Source organism: Notolepis coatsorum, assembly GCF_963971535.1.
Source record: "Notolepis coatsorum genome assembly, chromosome: 7".
Classification (NCBI taxonomy): Eukaryota; Metazoa; Chordata; class Actinopteri; order Aulopiformes; family Paralepididae; genus Notolepis; species Notolepis coatsorum.
The window spans coordinates 25,719,246-25,745,908 of NC_140171.1; the positions used below are offsets into that span (position 1 = coordinate 25,719,246).

General features: G+C 42.2%; 1 protein-coding gene across 2 annotated transcripts in view; it reads left to right on the forward strand.

The window, feature by feature from the left end:
• The window catches only part of LOC311231339 (uncharacterized protein), a 28,164-nt gene extending 1,995 nt beyond the window's left edge, over window positions 1–26,169 (forward strand). The window contains exons 1-3 of one of the 2 annotated variants that reach the window (XM_084317895.1): window positions 8,779–8,887; window positions 22,348–23,488; window positions 25,701–26,169. In XM_084317895.1, coding sequence (XP_084174021.1) covers window positions 22,349–23,488; window positions 25,701–26,141 — 1,581 coding nt within the window. In that variant the 5' untranslated portion in view covers window positions 8,779–8,887; window position 22,348 and the 3' untranslated portion in view covers window positions 26,142–26,169. Of the gene's footprint in view, window positions 1–8,778; window positions 8,888–22,347; window positions 23,489–25,700 lie in introns of those variants that run through there. The other variant, XM_084317894.1, reaches the window with a different exon arrangement.
• The last annotated feature ends 494 nt before the right edge of the window (window positions 26,170–26,663 follow it).

The following is a 26,663-nucleotide window of genomic DNA, read 5'->3' on the forward strand; positions in this document are numbered from 1 at the left end:
TATGCAAATATACAGTAGTGTAACTGAGGGGTTACAAAACCCTGACTGTATTAAAGATTGTGATGGATTAAACCACTGCTAGTTATGTACTTTAATTACTGGCCAGACAGTACATCAAATATAGATGGTGAACACCCACAAGAGCACGGCATTGACAAATAAATGGTATTTGAGGGTATTTTATTATTATTATGCAACATTAGGTTACAGAATGAGAATTAGGGTCGCGCTTGTATGGCGAAGAATATGCGTAAAGTCAGTCAATAGCATGAGTCACTAAGAATAGCAGGAATCCTACGATGGGTCTAAGTTGACACCACCTGTCGTATAATAGCAACTATATAAGGCAACGCTGATACCGCCTGGAGACAATGGGTTTCCTCCGGGGGTGTAAGGCCTGGAGGGTAGAGGAATGCTCGGATACTCAGTCTGATTCAATGAGGAATAAAGAGACTCCAGGTACAGGAGTCGGTCCTTGTAAATCCCTTGATCAGCAGCAAAGCAATAATTGTAATCCAAATGCTCGATAGCACTGATGACAGCTAGCCAGCCTCCGTCCACGAGGCCAGCCCGAGTTGTAATCCTCACGAGGTTGAATCCCAAACGATAGTGGAAATCAACGATGCTCTTCTCCGGGTAACACGTTCCAAATCAATATAATCCAACCAGTAATGGTTCTGCAATCGCCGACGCCGATTCTCCTGTGCACATGTTCAACGGTTCTCCGCCTAGGACTCCTCGGGTGTGGGCGACGTATTTAGGCCTGTGGGATATTTGTAGATATCCTGATGAAGAATGTGCTCAGTCAACCGAGGCTTGGATAATAACAAGGGTTTATTAACCAAACAGATAGAATACATAGAGAGAATGGCTGAGGCTCTCGCCCCAGGTGATCAGCTGAAATTACCCAGGTAAGAAGCCTTGATTGTGGTCGGGAGGAGCCCTTTATAGTTCAACAAAGGGGGTGTGTGGTCCCATTTGATAGGTCAGATGGGGGGGAGGGGGTACAGGTTTGGGGACACAGGGGAGGGGGGTGATTCCACAGAGAGGGGGGGGGGCACAGGTAAGGGGAACATATTTACATGAGGACATATTATACCACAATACTCACTTTTCTTTCTTATAATGTGGGTGAGATTAATGTATAATATACCAGGATTGTTTGGAACAGGTAAAAGTGGGGACCGATGTAATCCATCGGTTATCAGATAATGAAAAAAATAGAAAATAATTAAAATAATGAAAATGTTGGCCAATGTGTTCTGTTGGTTGGCCTAATAATTTAAACTAGTATTATTTATATACATGATTCATGACATGATCGACTGGACTGCGGTCTGTGTTATTTTGATATCAGAGATGTGGGAATAGATGTCACCCTTTTCTTTTATTAATCTCTCAAAATACCTATATCAATGAGTGGTCCTCATCTCTGATATCAAACAACAATTAACATAATCATTTGAAGCTATCGCTGTGCAAATATCTTGGCATACCTTCAGTCGTTCATGTCGTGACTCTGGGGAGCTAATGTGATCGTTGTGCATACAGGCATCGTAATAAACCAATTAAATACATGCACTGTCTGTGTGGTCAGAGTGCACAGGGTGAAAAAACAAAATTGTGTGCATAATTATTAGGAATAGGATTTACACATAAGGCTAATGTGTACAAAAACATTTTAACAACCGTTAACCTGGTGGTTAATAAAACTAACATGATTGATTATGGGAAACTGTTCAAAAATATATATATATATTTTTGCACGTTTTATGATGATTCTTGATGAAATTACTTAGGATCCAGTTGTATTTACCCTGAGTTTGAGTGTCACTTTCATCTGTGATTGCCTCAGTTTAGTTGGTCTTTACTTAGAATCAGGCAATTTTCTCCATTTCTTCTCTATAAATGAGGAGATAAAACGTCTTATGCATCGCTTCTGTATGTAATTCTAGTGCATATACTATCAATGGTTCACCATACAGGTGCAAAACAACGTTACATGTCCTCTTCTATGAGAGAATAAAACAACTGATTCTTTCTTGTCTGACAATACAATTTTGTAACCTAAGTAATTCAAATGTGATGTAATGTGATCATGTGGTCACTTCTTCCTTCAGCAATACATTTTAGCTCATTATTACTAACCATTGTTAATGCTTTCTCATTGATTTCTTTTCATCACATCCCTAGTTCATCGTTTTGCAGATACATACAATTGTGTGAAAAGTTTCCTTCTTGTGAAGGTATTAATCTGAATGATGTTGCGTCGTTGTTGACAAGGTGTTCTCTGTCGGTCGTGTGGCAGGGCCAAACAGTAACACATAAAAATTAAATAAATACATACAATAGACATTACCTTAGTGGCTAATGTGTCAAAATAAAATTGAAAACCGTTAACCTAGTGGTTAATATAAAAGGTGATTATGATAATCGTTATGCATTGTTCTGTGGTGCATACTATCAATGGTCAAAACAAACTTGGTGTCTTGGAACAATCCAACTGGTTCTGCCCTGTTTAACAATACCATTTTGCAATGTGACTCTGTGATCATTTCTCATTGTCATTATAAAATTGGTTAATGCAATCTTACTGATTGTATTTCATCATATTCCTAGTCAATAATTTTCCAGATACATATGAACTCTGTGAAACAGTTCTTGTTTGTGAATCTGACAGTTGCTGTGAAGTGTTGATCATCTGTTCTCGGTCTGTCGTGTGGCAGGGCCAATACATACATAACAATGTGGACAATGTGTGTTCAGAAGTATCTTGTTCCACAGGTCTCTGATGATGTCTCTTCTTGACGATGCAGTCGGGAACATTCACTGGTCGTCGTTCATTCAGAGGGGGCCTACAGGAGGTCGCCGTCCGCTCCCTGTGTACCTTGTCAAGGGTCACCGGTAGCAGTCAACTATAGTGGTCTTTTCCTGCAGCCTATGTTGTTCTCCACCACCATCACATGTCTGCCACTGTGCTCACGCTTGGCCCCTATCAGGCCTAGAGACATGGTGGTCAGGGCGTTCTTGAACGTGCTGTGTGGTGGTTGGTCCCCCCCGTTCCTCGTCATCGCGGTACTAGAGGGGCGAGGGGGCGGGCGTTTTTGAATGTGTTGTGCTGGTTTCGCTGTCCTCTCCTCGTCATTGCGGTACCACTTGATGGAGGGCGAGGGCCCGCCGGTGTAGTGGCTAGTCAGTAGGACGCTCTCTCTCACACGGATGACAATCTTGTCATGGGAATCCATCTTGATGGTCGGGGCTTTGGTTCCCATCTGTAGGTGATGGGTTTGGTCTGTCGTGGTCTGCAGTGCCGGGGTGGAGGCCGTCAAAAGGTTGATCTCCTCTTCGTCAGTGTCTCCTTGGTCAGTCTCCTTCGTGGTCCCCTGCTCCACTTTCTTGGGGATGTCTGTGGGCTGGGTTGGATGGTTCTCCCACGGTTGTTGTCGTCGCCTCTGGTTGTGTCCGCAGCTCCTTGGCGGCGTCCCTGGTGGTTCTATGCTGTCGTGGGTCGCTCAGGTCACTGGGTTGTGTTCCTCTCTGTCTGGTCCTGCCGTCGTTCGTGGTTCAGGTCACGCGTCGTCTCACTCGTCCTGTCCTCTCACCAATTCGTGATCTGAGGGTGATAAACACTGCCTTAGAAAACTCCTCACATAAATGATTCAACGCCTTTCTGCTAAAGTGGAAAATCATTTTGGGATTAATTCAATTCATTGTAAATAAAATCACTTAATTGACAATAGGAAATGCAAGCCAATTGCATTAGCAGTGATTCCTTACGTCAAGAAGGTCACATTCACTACAATTTTATCAGATTTTGTATCTAACTAGATCTTACAGCATTAGGCTTTAAATAAAATTTGTAAATGAATGGCCAAAGTCTTGAATCAGATAAAATAGCTCCTTGTCTTCATATTCTGATGGTCTTAAATTGAAGTTGATCTTACCTCAGGCCGCGTACGATGGTGTGCTTCTTCAAGATACTTACCTCGCCATGACTTCTCGGTTGTTCTTCACATCTCAGTGTGGCTCATCATAGCATAGCATGGGGAAAAAACATAAAATCTAGGTAGCCAGTTAATTTTGCATGAAAAACAATCATTCGTTTTGTCATTTAACCCTAACTAACCTTACTGTCATGCATTTGTCCTAATAAACTAACCTACACTGTAGCACTCAACACTTTGATGACCATTGTTACTCAGCTGATAGAGGTGTGCCTTGCCTGATGTCCTGTCGTACAGAACCTGTGAGTCGCTTTGGATAAAAGTGTCAGCTAAATGATCAATGTTGTTGATATCTTGTACATTTAGATAATTGTGCTGCAATTTTGGTGGTTGATAATTTTGCAGTCATGGAAAGTATTAGTTGTTAAAAGAATAGTCTAAGGAATAGTCATGCATGTTATTGGTTATAAACAGAGAATAGAAGGAGGGGATTGTAAGTAGTTGTTTTCATCATTAATCTTTCATCTCGGGCACTTCTCTAATTCATGTGCCTTTTGAAAAGAGATGATGAAAACGACTGGTTAGTTATTGTTAGTATGGGAGTTAGGTAGATTTTCATAACTGCAAATTCATCACCGGTGTCTAATTCATGTTAATTAAGTGGTTCTCTGTTGCCATCCACCGCCAGGTGAGTTCATCAAGTCTGTGGTCACGAGTGTAGGCATTTGCATTGCTTTGTCTCCCAAGTGTAAATCTGCATCTAAAGCGATACTTCCTACTATACTAAGTGGAGATACTAAGTTGAGTCTCTATAGGTGTGGTCAGACTGGCTATTTGCATTGTCTTTCACTCCACATCGTCCTCAGCTGGTTTGAGTGTTCAAATGTAGATTACTTTGGGGTCTCAATTTAAATGATTGTAGCTGGTCTCCCTTTGTGTCTTGTCTGTGTTCAGATGCAAATCACTGGAGTTTCAACTTTTGTGATACAATGTGTTTACACCCATTCTGCATCTTGACCCAGAGCCAGATCTGTAAATACAAACACATGTTAATTTTCCACTCTTTTCTAAGACCATCTGAGTGGGTTCTCCTTGATTGTCTGTGAGCTTAACAAAACATCAGCTATTTCTCATCCATCCCGTCCTAGGATGTAATGATAGTGTTATCATTTATCAATCATATCGCATATGTACACAAGCATCATATGAATGTGGACCCACACATTTTGAATCATGTTTAAAATGTCTTACAATGGAAAGGGCTAGTTATCTTTCATTGGTTCTTTAGATAAACACATTAACTCAAGTGAATATAACCTAAACATCTTACTTTTAAACATGATTTATGTTGTTTGTGCCCAAATTTTTCAACATTGAAAGCTTATAAAGTCTAATCTAACGCTGTTTATGTGGACAATTCCTGTACTGCCATATACTGGGAACCGGAAGTGTTTGTTTAGCTCCCATGGTCAGTATGACCGGTACGCCCACAGATGTATTATAATTCTGAAACAGACATTGTAATTAGCTTTATGTGACTTATAATATGTAAATTAAAGCACATAAACACTCAAGTGATCTGAGATAGTTGTAATTTACTGTAACTGAGATGATAGTTGTGTATGTACAGTTTCTACGTCAAATGACTCCCTTTTCTTGACTCCTTTTTTATCACAAACGGTACTGAATTTGCAAATCTGGTATGTCATAAATGTATAGTTTAAGGAGTAGCAGTACTGACTATCTGATGAATTGAAAATGGGGGACCCTGATGTAAACAAGACAAAAGTCTTCCTCTGGTCTGCATCCCCTTAACAATTGTGTGTATTGAGCTGTACAGTATTGTACCCATTCTGCAATCTGTTAATAAAGTTTTCAATCAATCAATCAAAGCATCTATATTTATGATTTTCATACTCACCGGGGAAAGCTGCAATGTTCGGTTCGTTTCTCCGGTGGTCTGGGATAATGCAATCCTGGAAACACTCTTCTGCATCTCGCCACCGCAACTCAACATTTTCCAATGGCAGCGCGCACATACATATACAAATAAAACATATACTACACATGGATTTCATATACCTTCGGCCTTGGGCATATTAAACTTTACGTTTGCCTATGGATAGTTTAATATAAAATCATAGCTTCACGGCGCGCATAGCGTGACGTCATCGCTCCATGCAACGTTCGTGCGTTCTCATTCGCCTCGGAAATAACGCTTTGCAATTCATACAGTATTTTTCCAACGAGCTCTCAATAGCCTGGAATTCCTATACCAGCGTTTTGTTACCGAATGAACGCGCCTGTGCATATGTGAAACGTAAACAAACTGAAACGATAAAACTATACTTCCCCAAATGGTTGTTCCCGTGGGCCGGTTCCGGAAATTACTATCCTAGTTTGTTCCCGTGAACTGCACTTCAATGTTATTCTTTGTATAACGGTAACTCGTCTCTCAATGCTCGTCGCGCTATCCGCAGCCGGTTCTTGACTCAATAAAGCAACGCGACGGGTCCTATAATACTTGTGCACATACAAACGAGACTTAAACAGACAAACAAACATTAATACATATAAGTTAACGTGTGTGTATATCTGACTGTATTGGATCGCTGTACGTTTAGTCGGCCAACATCTGTTGCGACAAGGCATTTATACCCTTGATATATAACTACACATCGTTATTAAAATCATAACGACCGAACCTGACTTCTAAATTTACCAGCGATATATTAGATTATATATACCTTTTAATCATACTCTCGGCCTCTTAACCCGCGACTAACGTCCTGTTTAATGTACTTTCCGCGACTGATGTCCCGTTTAATGTACATTTACGTACTCCCGGGACATCGCGTAATCATGTACTAACTAGGACATCGCGTGATCATCTTCCCGCTATCTGTATTGATCAATTGGTTAATTTAATCCAAAATACATCGTTTTCAGGAATGGAAGAGATTGTGAGCTTAGTTTGAGGTTGAAACAATGAATATTATGACGCTACTCTGGTAATTTCTAATTATGATTCCATCAGCTTCTCGGTCCTACTTCCCGCCTCTTTGCAAAGGAATCACAGAACGTTTTTAACAGAGTAGCGTTTTCCAAGGATATCACATCATAATAAGCTCACGTATCTTCTTTTGTTGAGCAATCCAACAACCTGTACTGTGTGCCTTAGCTTTTGGTCGGCTCCGACTCGACCAGGAATAGCACTTCAACCTTTGTGCCTAAACTTTCGGGACTAGCACATATAACCCATCCTTCCAGAACCGCCTGATAAGGACCCAGGTGCACGCGCGCCCTGGTAACGATTCTCAATACAGATCAGATATATTAATGCACATTATTCTTACTCAGCCATGATCTCAATATTTGACAACATTCTGTAATGTTCACCTGGCACAGAGAAAAGCGGGAAGGTTTCAATTCCTTTCCATACATTTTTTGGTCGACCATCCTATTATACTCACTTTTCTCTGTATAGTTGAATGATACAGCACGCCGGGAGGACGCAAAAAGTCCGTCACAAGTTCGTAGACGCCAATTGTGGGATATTTGTAGATATCCTGATGAAGAATGTGCTCAGTCAACCGAGGCTTGGATAATAACAAGGGTTTATTAACCAAACAGATAGAATACATAGAGAGAATGGCTGAGGCTCTCGCCCCAGGTGATCAGCTGAAATTACCCAGGTAAGAAGCCTTGATTGTGGTCGGGAGGAGCCCTTTATAGTTCAACAAAGGGGGTGTGTGGTCCCATTTGATAGGTCAGATGGGGGGGAGGGGGTACAGGTTTGGGGACACAGGGGAGGGGGGTGATTCCACAGAGAGGGGGGGGGGCACAGGTAAGGGGAACATATTTACATGAGGACATATTATACCACAGGCCACACACCCTGGCTAAGTACACTAGCTAGAAACACGACGAACCGCTGGGTAATGCTACACACGAACGAACTGTGGCCGCACGATATACAATAAATGAACGACTATTTACTTCACATTAGATTAGGTCGAACTCGACGTTACTACATTAAACTCTGACACTTTACTATTCTATTCGCACATGTTCTCAACGAACGAGTTGCTCACTTCACCACGATGAACTACGTTGGCTTGTTTAGATGGACAAGCAGGTGCTCGGGGTAAGGTTGGGTAAGGTACTGAACTGAACTGGTGTGCGCACCTTGCGCTGTATATATACTTAAGTGACTATCTAGTCCCAAACCGCGGTCTTTGTCTGGTATCAATACGCTGTCTCCGGGCATGTTCTGACATGCCTGGACTTGTCTTTGAACCTGGCATTGGGGGCCTGCGCGCTGGCGCCTAGGGGCGCTGTCCAATAAGGAGAGCGAATATTACTCTGGTTTGAACTAGGGATGTCCCGATCCGATCACGTGATCGGAATCGGCGTCGATCACGTGCTTTTCAGAGTATCGGGGATCGGGAAAAAATAATATTAAAAATCAGCAGTCAAAAAAAGAAAAATTTTATTCAACAAACATGACCATGTCCACGTCTTAAACTCATACGGAGGCCTTAGTTTTGGTTTTAAATTACATATAATATATCATCATTAATGTATTTATTGTCACACAGAGCAGAATAATTTTCCACAACAAACACATTCCCCTTTAATTTTCACCGTTGCAACAAACACCCCTTTAATTTAGACGCTACACGCGGCTCGACCACATCACAACAACAACAGTACAACACGTCGCTCCCGAAACACGGTTAATATCCACTGACTTGAGCAGCTAGACTTAATGTCAGAGGTTTGGAACTAAGCATTTTAAAATAGAAAGTCAAGCCAGTTGCAATGTTTGCAAGGAGGACAGCCGGCTGGAGGCGAAGTTTTCAGACTAACTTTCCACCTGGAGGATAACGTTACGTGACTGAGGATTATCGTCGGCGTTTCAGACCAGAATGGACCATTACGTAAGTCGAACACTGAATGTATACTAATGTGCAAACATATATTGAAACTTTTAATATTTCTCATATGAAGCAGAAGCACATTTCTCAGGGTGAATGTAATAACAAACGCCTCCGCGCTCGCGCCCCGGACTATAGGCAACAGATGGGCTTGTCTCGCTCTGCCAGTTTCTGACAAAAATGCGTCAAAATTGATTACTAATGTGAAAGATCGGATCGGAAACGATCGGATCGATAGATATTTAAAATCACATGATCGGGATTGGATCGGAAGCAAAAAAAGGCGATCGGGACATCCCTAGTTTGAACGCAGGTAAAGGGATATTCCGTGTATATATAAATAATATACAAAGTATATCAAACAATAAAGGTAGATTCTCAGTTTAATCTGGCCCTTCACAACACAGTACTGTTACCCATAGATCCTAACAGAGAATATACATATGATGGGGAGGAGACTGTACATTAGGAAGGGGTGGGGGGTGACATTTATACGGTGGGGAGAAAATATATACATACAGTGGGGAGGAGACTGTCTATGAGGGGGGGGGGGGGTGTTGGACATTTACGGTGGCCAGTTTCGAATTGCAGCCACCCGTAGGTGCTCTTTAACACATTCATGGCCATTGGGGCCTGTCTAATCCCACTCTATGAGGCCAGCTTTTCATTACAAGTATTCACTGTGCGTGAGGTTGTTTGTAGAGCTAAATCTATATATTTTCTTATTATTGCTATGTGTCCATTGTCATTGTCAATTGACAGTATAAACCTTCCCTTCAATTGGAGTCCGGATATGCCGTTTCCAGCCAACATACAGCTCTGTGACATATAGTAAAATGGAATAAAAGCAAAACCGAGTGGTAACACGTATACGTAGTTGGCCATTTAAGGATGGCGCCCAATAACGTATACGTGGTTGGCCACGAAACGGTTGAGAGCAGTTTTGAATGTGGGTAGGGATTCGCATCTTTTTACGGCTGTGGGTAGGGCGTTCCACATTGTTGTGGCATAATTGCGAAATGTGTTTAGTCCCTTGTTTGTGCCGAATCTGGGTTGCACATGATTTGTGGAACTCCCTCTGGTGTTGTGGGCGTGGTATTCACTGACCTTTGGGAAGTATTTCGACATGTACATGGGTACCTGTGTGGTTAGGGCTGGGCGATATAACGATAACGATAAATATCGCAATATATTTTAATAATCGATATCGAATATCGAAATAAAAAAAAATCGAAAAATCGTTTTCTTTTTTTCTTTTTTTTAATATATTTTTTTTAATATTATTATTATTTTTTTTGACCTGCAACAGGGCAGTTTTAAAACCAGAGACAGTGGACAGACTTGTCTTTCTTGCCTGCAACTTAAAGTAATGGCTTTGCTTGTCCAAATGACAATACTGACCAAATTGAGATTTATTTTTCTCGTCCATTTATTTTGTTTGCTTTCTAATTTAAAATACAGTTTGAAACCATCTGTACACAGTAGGCTATGTGTGCTAGCAGAACTAGACTCCAGTCACGAGTCACGGTGCACATGTGCGGTGGTTTGTCCACCAAAAAAGCGCCAAAATATCGAAAATAAACTAGCAGAGCCAGAACTGTTCAACTCCCCTGGAGCCACAGCCAGCAGAGAAGCCGGTTTACTTTCGCTTTTAAACCAGCTGCAGCCTGAGAACTGGAGTGTGAGTGGATGTAACACTAAAGATGGCGGCAATGACAAAGAATTGCTGCAAAATAAACATACATCTGTTGTTAAAAAAAAAAAAAACACATTTTCGATAATTATCGATATAGAGAAATATGATAACATTATCATATCGTTATATCGCGATATGATTTTTTTCCATATCGCCCAGCCCTATGTGTGGTGTACTGTATCTTGTAGACCAGGCCCATTGCAGGTTGCTGTACTCTGTCATCTACTCTAAGCCATCCTAGGTAGTCAAAGTGGGCAGGGGTGAGGTGGGTTCTAGCAGTAAGGTCAAGTAGTAGTCTGACCAGTTTGTTTTGTGATGTTTTTAATCTTGTTTTAGCGCCTTTGAGGTGCTTTGGTACCATGTGGTGCAAGCATAGTCGTAGTACCCTTGAATGAGTGCTCCTGCCAGAGTCTTCAGGGTATTCTTGTTTACCAGAGAGGAGATCCGGTACAAGAATCTAGTTTGTTGGTTGACTTTTTTTGATTACATTGGATGCCATTTTGTCACAGGAAAGATTTGCCACTAGGATGGAACCCAGGTATGTAATTTCATCTTTCCTTGTGACAATATTGTCACCCACTGTAACTGAGAAGCCGTCGGTCTTGCTGAGTTTGTTATTTGATCCGAAGAGAATGGACTCTGTTTTACCCAGGTGTAATAGTTTGTTATCAGCAAGCCAGGTGCAGATTCTGCTGAGTTCTGAGCAGAGGATTTTTTCAACCTGTAACTTGTCAGAGACCAGCAGGGCTGAGTCTTCCGCGAACAAGAACAAGTTGCAGTCACAAGCTGACGACATGTCATTTGCATAAATTAGGAACAGTAGCGGTCCTAGTATGCTTCCTTGTGGAACACCACAGCTCACTGTGAGAGGGGGGGTAGTAGAGTACCGTTTACCTCCACCTCTTCAGGTTGAGAGAAGTGTGCCTGTATCACCATGTACAAAAGGTTTAGTGAGGTGCATGCAATTCTCAGCAGGGAATATCACCAGTGCTGCTGCAAAATGTATAATGTAAACACTGTACAGCGAAACTGCAAATTAAAACCACATTGCAGCAAATCCTAGTAATATTACTACCAGCATACTCCCCTCTCTTAAATTTCTCACTCTCAGGCTCAGCATTTCTTGTGACACTGTTACAGATTTTGGTCGAGCAGTGTCTCTTTTAAAAGAAGTATAAGATAATATTAGTAGTACACTACACTACACATGCATGCTATTGGCTTGAATTCAATTGTCGACGTGTGACAGACGGCTGTAACACTTCAGACACATTGTTATCAAATCCCATATTTAGTTACCTAAATTAATCGCGGACAAAATACAGCAAGCGGGGGGGGTGAATTTCACCTGTTAGATTTGATGAATAAGTTAATTGCATACACCTGTAGGTCATAATTATGTTCTATACAGTACACCGGGTTACTGCAGGGTCTTAAAAAGCGATATATTTAATTAATAATCAGAATTGTAGGCCTTAACTCATTCAGCGCCGGGGATTAGCCATGGCCCTGTGGTCTCATTGCCACGCCTTAAAATATAGGACTGAGTCACCTTGTTTGTAGAGCTATTAGGGGTGCACCGATATGAAAATTGGCCACCGATACCGATACCGATTGTTCAACTAACACAATCGGCCGATACCGATACCGATAATTGTGGCAAAAAATAAGTATTTTTATTTTTTTTTTATTTTTTTTTATTTTTTATTTTTTTTTATTTTTTTATTTTTTTAATGAAACTACTGTATATTTGTATGTGTGTTTGTATTTGTAGGCCTCTTTACTTACTTAAAAAAGGAAACATCAAGAAATATGTTTATGGTATCACTGATCCCTCTCCCAGTATCGTCTGGCGGCCTGCAGAGGGATACTATTTTCTCAACCAGAGCTTTCAACCAATGCAATGGAACCATTCTGGCGGCCTGCAGCGGGATACTATTCTCTCAACCAGAGCTTTCAACCAATGCAATGGAACCATTTTGATTGACAGTCGATTCGGCCAATTACGCCACACCGCTAGCACCCACCTCCTGCTTACCACCAAGCGTTTATTCATTTTTCTACTTCGGGGCATGCCGCCATTGATCTGCTTGCGAGAATGCGAGTCAAACTTAGAACCACAACAAGCTAATACGTTAGCTGCCCGGCAGTGCCCGCCGACCAGCGCGCTCCACAGGATGGCCAAACGAGACACAATGATTTTACTGCAACAAATTTTATAATAAAACAAAGCCTTTCTATACATTTGTCTGGTTGAAAACTTTATTAACAGATTGCAGAATGTGTAGTTGGGTACGGAATGAGCAACGGAATGTAACCGAGCTATGCACGGCTTGCTTGCTATCTTCGGGTAAATACTATGCTGATGTAATTGAACGTGTAACTAACTATAATAACGTTAATGCCACAAAACGAATGTTTGTGTCATTTTAACAGCAGATACTTTCTTAAATGCCATCCTCCCGACAGAGCGGTGTTGATGGGGAGCTCTGATCGATTCGCTTGGTTGTGTTATTAACATTGAACAGCTAACCGAAAGCTAGGGTTAACTAATGTTAAAGGTTTAGCCATAACGTTACGTTGGCTAAAGTTGGGGCTATTCTTAATCCAGTAATAATGGCTGCAGACCTGCAAGCAAAGTACAGCAAGTTGGCAAAGGAGTATTCCAACGTAAATCACATTTTCACCAGTAACGTTAGTCTTCTGCCTCCCGGCTATGAACGGACTCGGAGTAATGCCTTGCTGCTATGGGTAATAATAATATGCTGATGTTATTGTCCGTGTAACACTAACTATATAACGTTAATGCCACAAAACGAATGCCTTGTTAATCATAAATAGTAACTTTGATGCAGTAGCTTGTGTGTGTGTGGGGGGGACGGCGGGCGTTGTGCAGGTAGGTCGCGAGTGAATTTTTTTTTTGCCTTTTGACGCTACACAAATGGATGGTTAGTTATCGGCGACTGCTATCGGCACATTTGAGCTTATCGGCCGATAGGCCGATAGCAGTCAACAAGGCACTTATCGGCCGATACCGATACCCGACCGATATATCGGTGCACCCCTAAGAGCTATAGCTATATTCTATATTATAGCTATGGATACAATACTATATCACCTATCTATCGTTCAATATGTGAGAGAATAAATTTTTCCAACCATACGTTCCTGTGTTATACCGTGGTGAATATAAGTATGGTTTTAGAGCAGTCTAGGGTAATTCATGAAATCCTGAGTTAAAGCCCTATACGTCGATTCCACTATAGATGTTGCCATTCCTTGCCTGTATACGCTACTATCCCGAAAATCAAATCTATATCATAGCTATTATGTTCCATCATGAATGCATGAAAGGAGGGGGGAGGGTCTTTCTGATTATTTTATTGTCAGTAACGGCATTCGCATTGAACACTAAAAACGGTTATCAGCCTGATCGGTATGAAAGCATTGCAGGATCAAGCTAAAATTTACGTCAAAACGTCCTTACCTGTGATTGGGAGGATTCCAAAAATAATATTCCAATTGTTTGATCGCCATCTAGTATATCCAATGTCCATTTGGTCGACGGCATAATCCACCACAACATATGGATCGGAGATATTTGATGCGCTTCGATGGAACCGGCAGAGCGGCTGCCCTCGCCCGACAAGGAAACATGAAACCCGAGACCTGTGGCCGTCCCACAGAGAAAGATAGAAGGGTATAAAGGGTGCTCGATACCGCCGTCTAGCGTGATGCGGCCGGTATTGCACCTTTACATTCTCATGATGATTCCCCATGTTAACCCCAAGTCTGTGTGCCTGTAATGAATAGAAATATCGAATAAAAGAAATAACAATCAAATAACGAGTATACTCGTTGGCGTTCAACGATTGGCACCCAATAATGAGTATACTCGTCGTTGGCAGTGAATGAGTTAAAAAAAAGTCTTGAATAGGACTTAAATATGATTCTGATAGGTCTTTAAAATGTATTGGAGGTTACTTCTATGTTGCAATAACCTCGCTGTAAATGGACTGCATTTAAATAGAGCTTTTATCCAAAGTGCTTGATTGATTGATTGATTGAAAACTTTATTAACAGATTGCAGAATGGGTACAGTACAGCTCAATACATACAATTGTTGAGGGGATGCACACCAGAGAAAAACTTTCATCTTGTTTACATCAGGTCCCCCATTTTCAATTCATCATAACATATATGACATACATGACATACAGATAGACAGTACTGCTACATCTATGCATTTATGACATACCAGATTTGCAAATACAGTACTGTTTGTGATACGAAAAGAGTCCAGAAAAGAGAGTATTAGGCATGGGCGGTATGACGGTATTAAGTTATACCGGGGTATTTAGAGATACCGACGGTATTGAAAATCAATACCGTCAAAATCACAGATCCATTTCAGTTTATATTACAGTGAAACGTTGTTTTAACAGTGGTTGGTTGTAGTGCACTGCACACACGCGGCAGCAGAGGGCGAGACCAGTCCTCGAGTCACTAGTGGAGCGAGGCAGCGAGCCGCAGAGCTGGTTCTCTATACACAGGAGGAGTACACAGGAGGGAGAGTCGAGACACGCTTACCGTTGCTGCCTGGTGCTGCGGGCTAACTGGCTGTTCTGAGAGCTAACTGTTGTGTATGTGTATCACAACGGTGGTCACGCTTTACGGTAATGTTGCGACAGTGCTGTGAAAATACCGTAAAACGTTGTGGTAACGAGTGTGTGTTGTTGTGGACTGGTGGAACAAGCAAATAAACGGTAAAACGTTACGTCGCAGTCCGGTGTGTTTTTGAATACACAATACTAACGTTACTAGTACTAGGGTGTTGCGGGGCTCCTGGCTACCATTCTGAGAGTTAACGTTAGTATTACTAGGATGCTGCAGGCTTCTGGCTAGTGGCTCCATTCTGAGAGCTAATGATAGTAGCACTCGGATGCTGCGGGCTAACTGGCCATCTCCGCGACTTGTTTACTTGGTAACACGGGTAACACAAGCAAAACTGTACATTGGAATATTGACAAGACCATACTTGGTCATTTACTGTACATTGGGGGGGGTTGTGTTAGGACATTTACAGGGGACAGTTTCGAATTGCAGTCTCCCGTAGGTGTCCCTTGAGAGTGGTTTTGAAAGTGGGTAGTGATTCACATTCCTTTACAGCTTTGGGTAGGGCTTTCCACATTGATGTGGCATAATTGCGAAACGTGTTTAGTCTCTTGTTTGAGCCGAATCTGGGTTTAACATGATTTGTGGAGCTCCCTCTGGTGTTGTGATCGTGGTATTCACTGACCTTTGGGATGTATTTTGACTAAGCCATCCTAGGTTGTCAAAGTGGGCAGGGGTGAGGTGGGTTCTAGGAGTAAGGTCAAGCAGTAGTCTGACCAGTTTGTTTTGAGATGTTAATTTTGTTTTTAGCGCCTTTGAGGTGCAAGCATAGTCGTAGTACCCTTGAATGAGTGCTCCTGCCAGAGTCTTCAGGGTATTCTTGTTTACCAGTGAGGAGATCCGGTACAAGAATCGTGTTCGTTGGTTGACTTTTTTTATTACATTGGATGCCATTTTGCTATACAACTTATGCCTCACATTCACCCATTCACTCACACATTCATACACAGACAGCGGAGGCAGCCATGGAAGGTGCCGACCTGCTCATCTGGAGCAGTTAGGGGTTAAGTGTCTTGCTCAAGGACACTTTGACACACTGCCGGGAGGAGCTGGAATAGAACCGGGAACCTTCTGATTTCCAGACGACTGCTCTACCCCCTGAACCACTGTCGCCGCCTCTGTTTCACACTTAAACGTGTTTGGGTATAAATGTCCGGCCTGCAAAGTAAGCAGTAGAGTAATCAGTTCCCGCCCAACAATAGGTATGGAATTACTCTTCATAGTAGTAGTTTTCCTTCCTACTTTGTTGCCAGTATGGCTGTGAAATATGTATTCAATTATATTCAAAGTGGTCTTAACCTCTTAACTCATTCAGCGCCAGCGTGTATCCCCATCCCTGTGGTCAATGGGCCACGCTTTAAAAGAGGCATTTTCACGATGCGTCACGATGTTTGCAGAGCTATATCTATATTATAGCTATGGAGACAATACAATACTATGGCTCATTTGACAGTCACTATCTCTCGTCCAACATGTAAAAAAGTAGGGATGCACCGAAATTTCGGCAACCGAAAATGGCCAAAAATGGCCTTTCGGCTTCCGGCCGAAAGAGTTTTTTCACTGAAAATATATCACAGAAACAGAAGCAACCTGTAACCTAACGCGTGTTGTTGTGATGATGTCATCAAAACGCGGATTCAGGACTCATTACATGCGCGCTGTGAGCTCTTCAGTCCTGCGTGATACTCCTCTTGGTACTCGGGAGCAATGCATCTCCTCGGGAGTCGCGCTGTTTCTATGTAAACTCTGCGAGCAACGAGTCCAATAAATGCGTCTTTAACATACTTTATCCTTATTTACTATATGCCCGTCGCGGTTAATCACTGAGTGATCTAATATGCATATTCAGGGAACAAACTTAACTTTTTGACTTACCAGCCATTTGGCTGGTAGATTTAAAAAACTACCAGCCATCCAGATTTTTTACAAGCCAAAAATTATAAATAGCTTTTTAGTATATCGCCATGTGTTATTATTACTATATAATACTCTCGTATGCTATTTTCAATTAATATCATAAACAACATAAGGAATATTAGCCTAATTTTGAGTGGACTGAAGGAATGAGTCAGCGTTAATAGTTTTAAATGCAAATAATTTATTGCAAATTTATTTACAATATGGAAGCAAAAGAATTAAAGAACATATTAAAACAACTTCAAACAAGATAAACAAATCCATACTTGCCACCTACAAGGCAACAAGGGATGTTAGCGGAGTCTGTAATGCATCCAGCCTTGTATGGAATAATAATATAATAATATATAATATCATGCATTGTTATGTAAACAATTCCACTGGGTAGGCTTTACAACCATAATTAGCTGAAAGTGAAAGCCGACACACCTATATGAACATGCTGGACTAACGTTATAAAAAAAACACAATAAACTTACTCGCACATCCAAGTCCCTGTATGGTCTTGATTTTTTCGCTATACCGTGGGCGTTACGGAATAGTATCCGCATTTTAGCCAGTCGACTCTGACAGCTTGGTCAACAGTCGGAGCAGCCAGGAGCGGAGTAGACTGTGCTTTGTATACAACAGAGCAGTCCCTGTGACAGCGTGACGTCTCGTGGCTTTTGATGGCTACCAGTTTCATCACCGACGTCCCGATGACAAATGAATTTCGTTTTCTTTTATCCGTTGCTTTGGCACGACATGGTATACAAAACTTTACCCCCCCCCTCAAATTTAAGCCATTCTCGTGGTTTCCCGGAATCAGATGTGTACCATTTCTGGTTAAATTTCCTAACTACACCGACGCTAGTAGCAGGTGCAGTGTTATCGGTGGTGCTGGTGGTAGCAACTGACTCGTCAACGTTAATGTTGTCGCCTGTTTTTCTTAATTTTGAGGGGGGACCCGGGGGAGCTACTCCGGGAATATGCCTCCACATATTTGGTCAAATCAAATGCAAAATTAAATATCAGAGCACAATCAAAAACGCGATTGCAGGGTTTTTTTGTAGTAGGCTAAAGAACGGATGAAGACAGATCTCATGTGCGTCTCATGTTACAAACTTGATCTCGTGAGCAGAGCGCATCTCACACACACACACACAGTTTCACTTTCGTTTCAACTCACCACGCCCGCATCCAATAGGGTCCAGCTGCAGCCCCGGAGATTGTTCCAGATTGGGCAACTTCCGCCCGCTCACACGACATTTCTCCCGCTCAGCTGGACTACTCCCTGCATCATATTAATCCCGACCCATGCAGTGGATTTAGTTGGCCGCCAGATGGCGCCCAGGCCTTAATTTATGACGGCCAAACATTATATCTACAAGCCTGTGGCGGTGGGCGTGTGACTATTTTGTACCCTGCATATTATTCAGAGCGAGAGGGGGAGGGATTGTGTTTCTCACATTGACGCTGTCTGTCGCGCGTCTTCTGTGCCAAAGTCATCTGGGGACTAGAAAGGTGCGCTCAGTAGAGCACAGATGTCCGCCTCTCTCTCTCTCTCTCTCTCTGATTGAAAACTTTATTAACAGATTGCAGAATGGGTACAGTCAGGGACCGAAACTAAAGCCCGCCGCCCGCCAGGGGCGGTCTGTTTTTACCTTTGGCGCATGACACTTAGAGGGCTGCCCGCCGTGTGGCGTGTAGACGTGTAGTTCATAAGCAGGCCCCTAAAAATATTTGTATGCGAACGGTAAAAATCAATTACGCGCACGCTGTGCGAATACAGATTATAGCCTCTCTCGTCTTTTTTTTCCTCCGCTGCGAGATCGTTAAAAAACTACAAGTCCCACATTGCACTCAAGCCAACGGTCCAATCACAGTAGAGTGAAGTGACTGGTTTCATGGGAAATAAAGCAAATGACCAATCGGAAGCTCTAATTGTTCTTGTTTACTTCCTGAAACTCCGCGATCAGGGCTCTCGTTTTCCGAGACACCAACTTATTATAGTCTCTCTTACCAATAGCAATAGATTTTAGAACACCTAGATTTATCGATAGCAATAGTAATATAACGTTAATGCAACAAAACGAATGCCTTGCTTTGTTAATCATAACGTTGATGCAGTAGCGTATGTCGGTGTGTTGGCTGTAACGGACATGACAATAACATAACGTGTACACATTAAAATTGCGATAATCTATTCTAACATTTTCAAATCGATGCAGTTGAATTTCCCCCTTAGGATCGATGCATTGTTACACCCCTACACCAAAGTCACTGGCCCACTGTGTATCTGTGTGTATAATAACTTGGCTATAGCGTTATCAACAGCAGAGGTGGGCAATGGGTCCAGCTGCAGCACCGGAGTGCAAGCGATGTGATGTAATTGGCAGACTCGACTGTCAATCAATGGTCTACCTGACACGCAAACTCAAACAATGTTTCTGTACTGGAGGTGTGATTGATTGATTGATTGAAAACTTTATTAACAGATTGCAGAATGGGTACAATACAGTACAGCTCAATACACACAATTGTTAAGGGGATGCAGACCAGAGAAAGACTTTCGTCTTGTTTACATCAGGGTCCCCCATTTCAATTAATCAGGAAAGTGTACAGTAGGAAAGTGTACAGTATTTCAATAGGCAACCCTGAAAGGATTATTTTTCTAGAAGAGCAACACAGCAAAAACAGACAGTGGAGCTGTTTGCAGATAGCAAGCATTTTGACTTATTGCGTGGTGGCGATGTCTCGCAGATAATACAACTACAAGTATGATTATATAATATATATTTTATTTAAAAAAAAATTGTATATATAAAATATATATTGGCAGGTAAGAAATATGCTTGGCGGGTAGACTCTTCCCATCTACCCGCCACTGGCCGGTGAGTCAAAAAGTTAATTTCGCTCCCTGGGTACAGTACAGCTCAATACACACTTGTTAAGGGGATGCAGACCAGAGAAAGACTTTCGTCTTGTTTACATCAGGGTCCCCCATTTTCAATTCATCAGGACATATATGACATACAGATAGACAGTACTGCTACATCTATACATTTATGACATACCAGATTTGCAAATACAGTACTGTTTGTGATACAAAAAGACCCATAATAGTGATTATTTATTATTTAAGTTAAGTTTTGCCATAATCATATATTTTTCCATAATCGGGTAGCAACAACATTGGTAAAAAAGAAATTCTATTCTATGAATCATTTTCGGCCTTTCGGCTTTCGGTTTTTGGCCAACTGTTTCCTATTTTCGGTATCGGTTTCGGCCAAGAATTTCCCATTCGGTGCATCCCTATAAAAAAGAGTAAATTCTTTCATGTATACGTTTGCGTGTTATCCCGTGGTGAATATTGTATAGTTTCAGAGTGATCCTTGGATAATTCCTGGAAGCTGAGTTATGGAGCGCTATGTGCATTTTGCGAAAGTCGTTCGCGTTGCTCGCCTGGACACGATACTATTTCCAAATCAAAGGTATATAATAGGTATTATGTTTCATCATGAAGGCATCAAAGGGGGGGGGGGTCGTTTTGTGATGCTCTGATCGTCAGCAACGGCATACGTTTTGGAGTACGTAATCGTTGCGATCGATGTGAAATCATTGTAGGATCAAAGTAGGCTTGATGTCATATAGTCCTTACCTTTGATTAGTGATGCACGATATATCGGCCGCCGATATAATATCGGCCGATATGGCCCTTTTTTTACACATCGGTATCGGTCCGATATCAAGATAGGGCTGATATAAAAAAAAAAAAAAAAAATTTTTGGCCTTAAATAGTTTCATTTCTATAGTCATTTCTGAAAATAAGTTACAAAAGTAAAAAAATTATGCGTTTTGGAAAATAGCTCTTTATTTGATTATTATAAAGTGTTTTCTATACAGAGATATCGACATCGGTAAATATCGGTATCGGCCAGAACAGCAATATTAATATCGGTTATCGGTATCGGCCACAATTTTCACATCGGTGCATCACTACCTTTGCTTTCACTTGCCCGGGTACCATTTCTTCGCCCCGGACCATATAAAATGTAACGCACAGTGTGAAATAAGGTTTCAAAGGGTAGGCGATACTGCCACCTAGCAGGATTCGGCCGGCATTGCAATCTCGGGGTGTCAGAATGAGTCCCATTGATACACAAGGTCCGTGAGACTGTATAGAATAAAAAAATCAAATAAAAGAAAACGATAAACGATCGAAAACCCGACTTTTCTCTGGTTTTGGCGCTCAACCGTTGACGAGATAACCCGACTTTTTACGTGATTGCCGCTGATTGAGTTAACAGGCACCCAGAAAAGTGGCCATTTCTTTTACTTGAACTTGAGGACTGCATACTTTCTTTGCAAAGCTTATCTTTATACTTTATACTTATAGCACATGCATGAGCCTGGTCTCTTTTGAAAGATAACATTCTGAAGTTACTAATGCAAAAAAGATAAATCACTTTTAGTCCTAATTAAATTGAGTAACAGAGGTCTGAACTTTGAGTTCAACTTTGAATTTTTCTGTAGTGGTTGCAATATCCAAAAAAAGAAAAAAAATAGGTATAAGCTGGAAAACACTGCGGATCCATAGCCTGAAGTCTTATGTAGTACAGGTCCAAATTTGATAAAAATCCGTTTAGAAATGAGTCTTTGGGAGAGATCCGGGTAAACCGTGCGGCAAAAAAAAGAAAGGTATCCAAAATCCATTTCCTCATTCACGGCCGTTCATTCTCAAGTGTGATTGACTTCTGGTTTTCGCTCGTCAACTTTCACCTGAATCCCTTATTCGCACCACGTGGGGTATCATTGGAAAGGTACACTCATTGGCTACAACGCTGACCAGTCATTTTCGCCATCAGTGGATGATGGCAGTTCTGGAGCATCAGGAGTCCAGGGTGGTCATCTGACTCACAGCGCGTAAAAAGACACTCGCCTGACATATCGTCATGTAACTCGAGAACCGAGGCACGGATTTGGTCAAGTGAGGTGACGTTCAAATCGCAACAAATGGACCTTTCCAATGGTAATTTATATGTTCGCTGAAATATGCAGCCTCTAGACACTCGCAAAGTCTTATACGACCCAGTGCATGTTAAGAGGTTAAAAAGGTCCCAAGTCTTAAATGTAACTTGTTGAAACCCGCAGGAACCCAGAGTACTATATTAACAACCGCTTTGTTTCTCTACAGCATGGAGGAGTCGGAGGAAAGCATCAACAGTATTGAGTGGAACACACTCCTGAAGGAACACAGCATTGACGAGAATTACATTTACGGCTACGTCACGAGCGAGACCGGCGTCCACACCGTCCTGGAGCTGCACAAGCGAGCCACGACGACAACCTTCTGCGTTCGCCAGTCGTCCTCCCTGCACTTCAGCCCGACGAAGGTGGACAAAGAGAAGGTGAGGTTCAGTCCCCGGTCCATCTTCTACTCCAAGTCCAGCAGCCCGCGCATCCCTGATGACGGAGTTCCCTTCCTCTTTGGCGGCTGGAAGATCCTGGAGTGTCAGTTCGGACCTGTGAGAGTACGCCAAAGAAAGAGAGAGAAGAAGAGAGAAGCAAGCGACCCGTCACCCAGCAACAACAACAACGGCAGCGCGTTGGACCACAACTACGCTCCGCCACCGCTGCCATCGGCGACGGATGACAAACCGAGGTTTCCCACGCAGGACACGAGAAAGAAAGGATGCGAGGCAAAGATTGCCGTCAAGCAAATATGCCGGTTTCCTCAGTACGCGGTGTCCTGTCAGAAGAACCACGCCAGGGAGCAAACAAGGACTAAGGAACGACTGCTCAAAGACCTGCGAGAAGGAAAGGAGGTGGACGTCGAAAATAGATATTACGTGGAACTCCCGCTGAACAAAGCGCACACGAAGCACACGCTCGGTGGGGTCTACGGAATGGCACAGACGGTCCACCCGACGATCACCCAGTGGATCGAGCAGCTGGTGGGGGAGGGCGTGACAGACAGCCAGGAGATCCAGGCCACCCTGAGACATTACGTGAAGACGAGGATGAGCGACGCTGCCGCCCCGAGCGAACTGGACAGAGCCTACTACCCCAGGTTGAAAGACGTCAAGAATCACGTCTACCTCGCGAAGGTCCGACTGAGAATCGCGAAGCCAGGCCGGGGGAATCTTTGCCAAAAGGCGGAGGAGCGGAGGACAGACGATACTTATGTCCGACCGCACCAGAATAGAAAACGTGCCGCGGTATCGGCAGACGCAGGCAGTAACCTGTCGGACGTCGGTGTGGACAGCCCTGCTGAAGATGCACAAGAGTCGGATGACAGTGGGGACATCTATGCAGACGATATACCAAGAATAAAGGTATGTACATGGTGTTATAACCAATGCATTGTATACAGTTTGTGTACAATTTCTTATGGGCTTCAGATATATATATATATGAGGCGGCTGGGTGGCGTAGCAGAGATTGCGCTCGTCACCAATGCAAGAGACTCCGGTATCGAATCCCAGTCTCAGCATTGCCTTCGGCTTGGGCCGGCCGTCGTACTGGCTCATTTGGCAGAGTCAGCGGGTGGAAATCGATGGGTGGGGATTGGACGTTGTGGACACACTGGACAGCGACCCCTACAGGTCGGTTGGGAGACGCCTGCACAGCAGAGACAGGAAGGGGCGAGGGTAGTGTGAGCCTCCCATGCGTTACACCTCGCCAATGAGAGTCCGCGCTGGCAGGCGAAAAGATGTGACAGGCTGCCTCCTCGTGTGCCGGAGGGAACACGTGATGCAAGGCTTCTATCCTCTCTACAACCGACCAGTGGGGGGCATAATCGAGCAACGTTCAAGACAGGGGAGGGGAGAATTGGATACATGAAATTGGGATGGGAGAAAAAATAGAGAAAAAGTGGATAAAAAAAATAAGATATATATCTATTAGGGGTGTAACGATGCATCGATTCTAATGTGACGATTCAACTGCATCAATTTGAAAATGTTAGAATCGATTATAATCGAAATAATCGTTATTAAAAAAAATTATAATTTTTTTTTATTGACCTATAGTCTATTCATGCTGAGTGAATCAGTTCCCCCAGACACATTTGTGTATAGAAAAAAGAAAATTTATCTAATTTATCAAATCGAATCGTGGTCAAAAGAAGAGATTTTATGATGCATTGAATCGTTGCCTGAATAATCGTAATAGAAATGAATCCTTGTGACGAGGTTGCATCGTTACAAAATATATATATATATATACATGTATGTATATACTCATACCGTCTACATGTTTATTGCAGCGGGGTGACCGTAAACGTGTAGACGGTGTGAGTGCTCCAGCTTCTTACTTTGGGTAGTCTCTTTTAATAATAAGCCCAATAAGCCCTACACGTGTATGTCAAATGCTGTGTCTAATATAAAGAACTAGACCCTATTTGCGGTCTGTCTACCATTCGTGATTATGTTATTTAATTAATTAAAAAGATGTTTAAAAACAGGGTTTTAGAATCTTATAGTTAAATTTAACCTACATGTAGAATCTGTTTTTCTCTACCATGAAACTAGGGTATTGCAGATTAAGTATTGATTTTCCTATGTTGGCTTATGTTATTTTCGGGAACAGTTTTTGTTGATTGTTGATTTTTTTGTTTGTTTTATCTTGCAAACTTTAACTTTTTTTGTTCTTTTCGGGATCGGCTTTTGTTGATTTTTTTGTTTGTTATATTCAGCAAATTTAAACTTTTTTGAATTTGTTTTTGAATTAGGGGTAGGTTGCTCTATAAGCCTTCGGCTTCAAACCTATCCTTTTCGTTTGTTTATTTGTAAAAACTTTCGAAAACATTTGTTTATTTATTTGTAAACATTCTAAATTAAATAATTCATAAAAAAAAAAAAAAAAAAATCATTCATACCATGTACCTGAGACACAGAGACCATAATTTCACTGATCGGTCCAGTATTGAGCTACAATTTCCCTGCAGGCTCTCACTGGGCTACAATAGCAGATAATAGGCAATCGTAAATTCTTTGCAAAAACAGCGATAAATGTGCTTCTCCGAAGCTGGAAGGTGTATTCTTACCGGTATCAATATGCTTCTCCTGTGAAATGTGCCACAATCCGAACATTGAAACAACCATTCCATTTGAAAATGTAACTATTTTGCAGGGAACTATCTCCGTAGTCTTGATCAGGAGTATCACAACACTGACAACTAGGGATGCTCGATATTGGCTTTTTTACCGATACCGATATTGTCCAACTCTTAATTTCCGATACCAATCGATACCGATATATGCAGGGTTTCCCCCCCCAAAAAACTGAATAATTTCAGGTAACATTACATATCTCTTTAACACATTAACACAACATTATGCATACTTTTGACAATAAATAAAATCAGAATTTGTTCTTACTTGCTTGCCTGGGTAAATAAAGGTTATAGAAATGTAAAAAAAAAAATTAAAATAATTTTATTATTTTTTTGAAAACCGATACCGATATTTTCCGATACATTTTAATGCCAATATCGGCCGATAATATCGGACATCCCTACTGACAACACATTCACGTCTGTTACAGAGCAACAGCCCCCCCGAGCCAGCAGCCCGCAGGAGTAGGAAGAAGGCCTGTGAGGCACTGGAAACCCTGCGAGCGATGACGTCCAGCTGTACCAACGGCCCGGCGCTGGACGCTCTGACGGCAGGGATAGAAGCGTTGGCCCTGACCTTTAAAATACTCCTGGATGAATCTCCTGAAGGGCTGCAGCCGCCAGAGACCGATCCACACTCTTGCCGGGGAAAGCGGAATGACCTGGGAACAGACCCGACGTCTTTTCCGCTTGTAAAGTCAACCAGGAGAGACGCGAGCGGCTACCCTTACGGAAGCCGGTGTGGGGCCGCGGCAGACACGGCGAGGCTGACGGTCCAGCAGAAAGCGGGAGGAATGCAAAAAAGAGTGAAAAGGAACCTGTGTGAGGAAGACTCTATTGATGAAGAAATCATTGAAACCATTGTCACGTAAAAGGTTGAAATTACTGGTACAAACTGTGTTTTGGTGTGTTGTTGTTGTTGTTGTTGTTGTTGTTGTTGTTGTTGTTGTTGTTATTATTAATAATAATAAAACTCTGTTGACATATGGTTGGTTTAAATATAACAAACAGCATGGTTAACATATAGAAAGAACATAAACGTATAATGCCAGGGGATCAGAACACTGACGGAAATTGCTCACAAATTCTGCTCATGAAAATTTTCTACAGGGTACATACATTTATGATTTTAATAGCTTTCCTATTTTTAGAATATAGGATTGCTGTAATGTATTGTTTGATTTCATTTTCAGAAATATATTTTAGTTAACCGGCGTCAAGGTGGAAAAAGAGAAGATTTCCTGCTGCTGTGGCAAATGGCGGTTGGGCCCGACGGGCACTCTTGCTTGCTGGTGCTACTGGGTACACAGGCCCAGCAAGGGCGTCGAATCTCTTCCTGTTGGGTGTTCTAGGCCGTGGTCATAGCTTGCACCGTGTCAGTAAGTTATTTATTT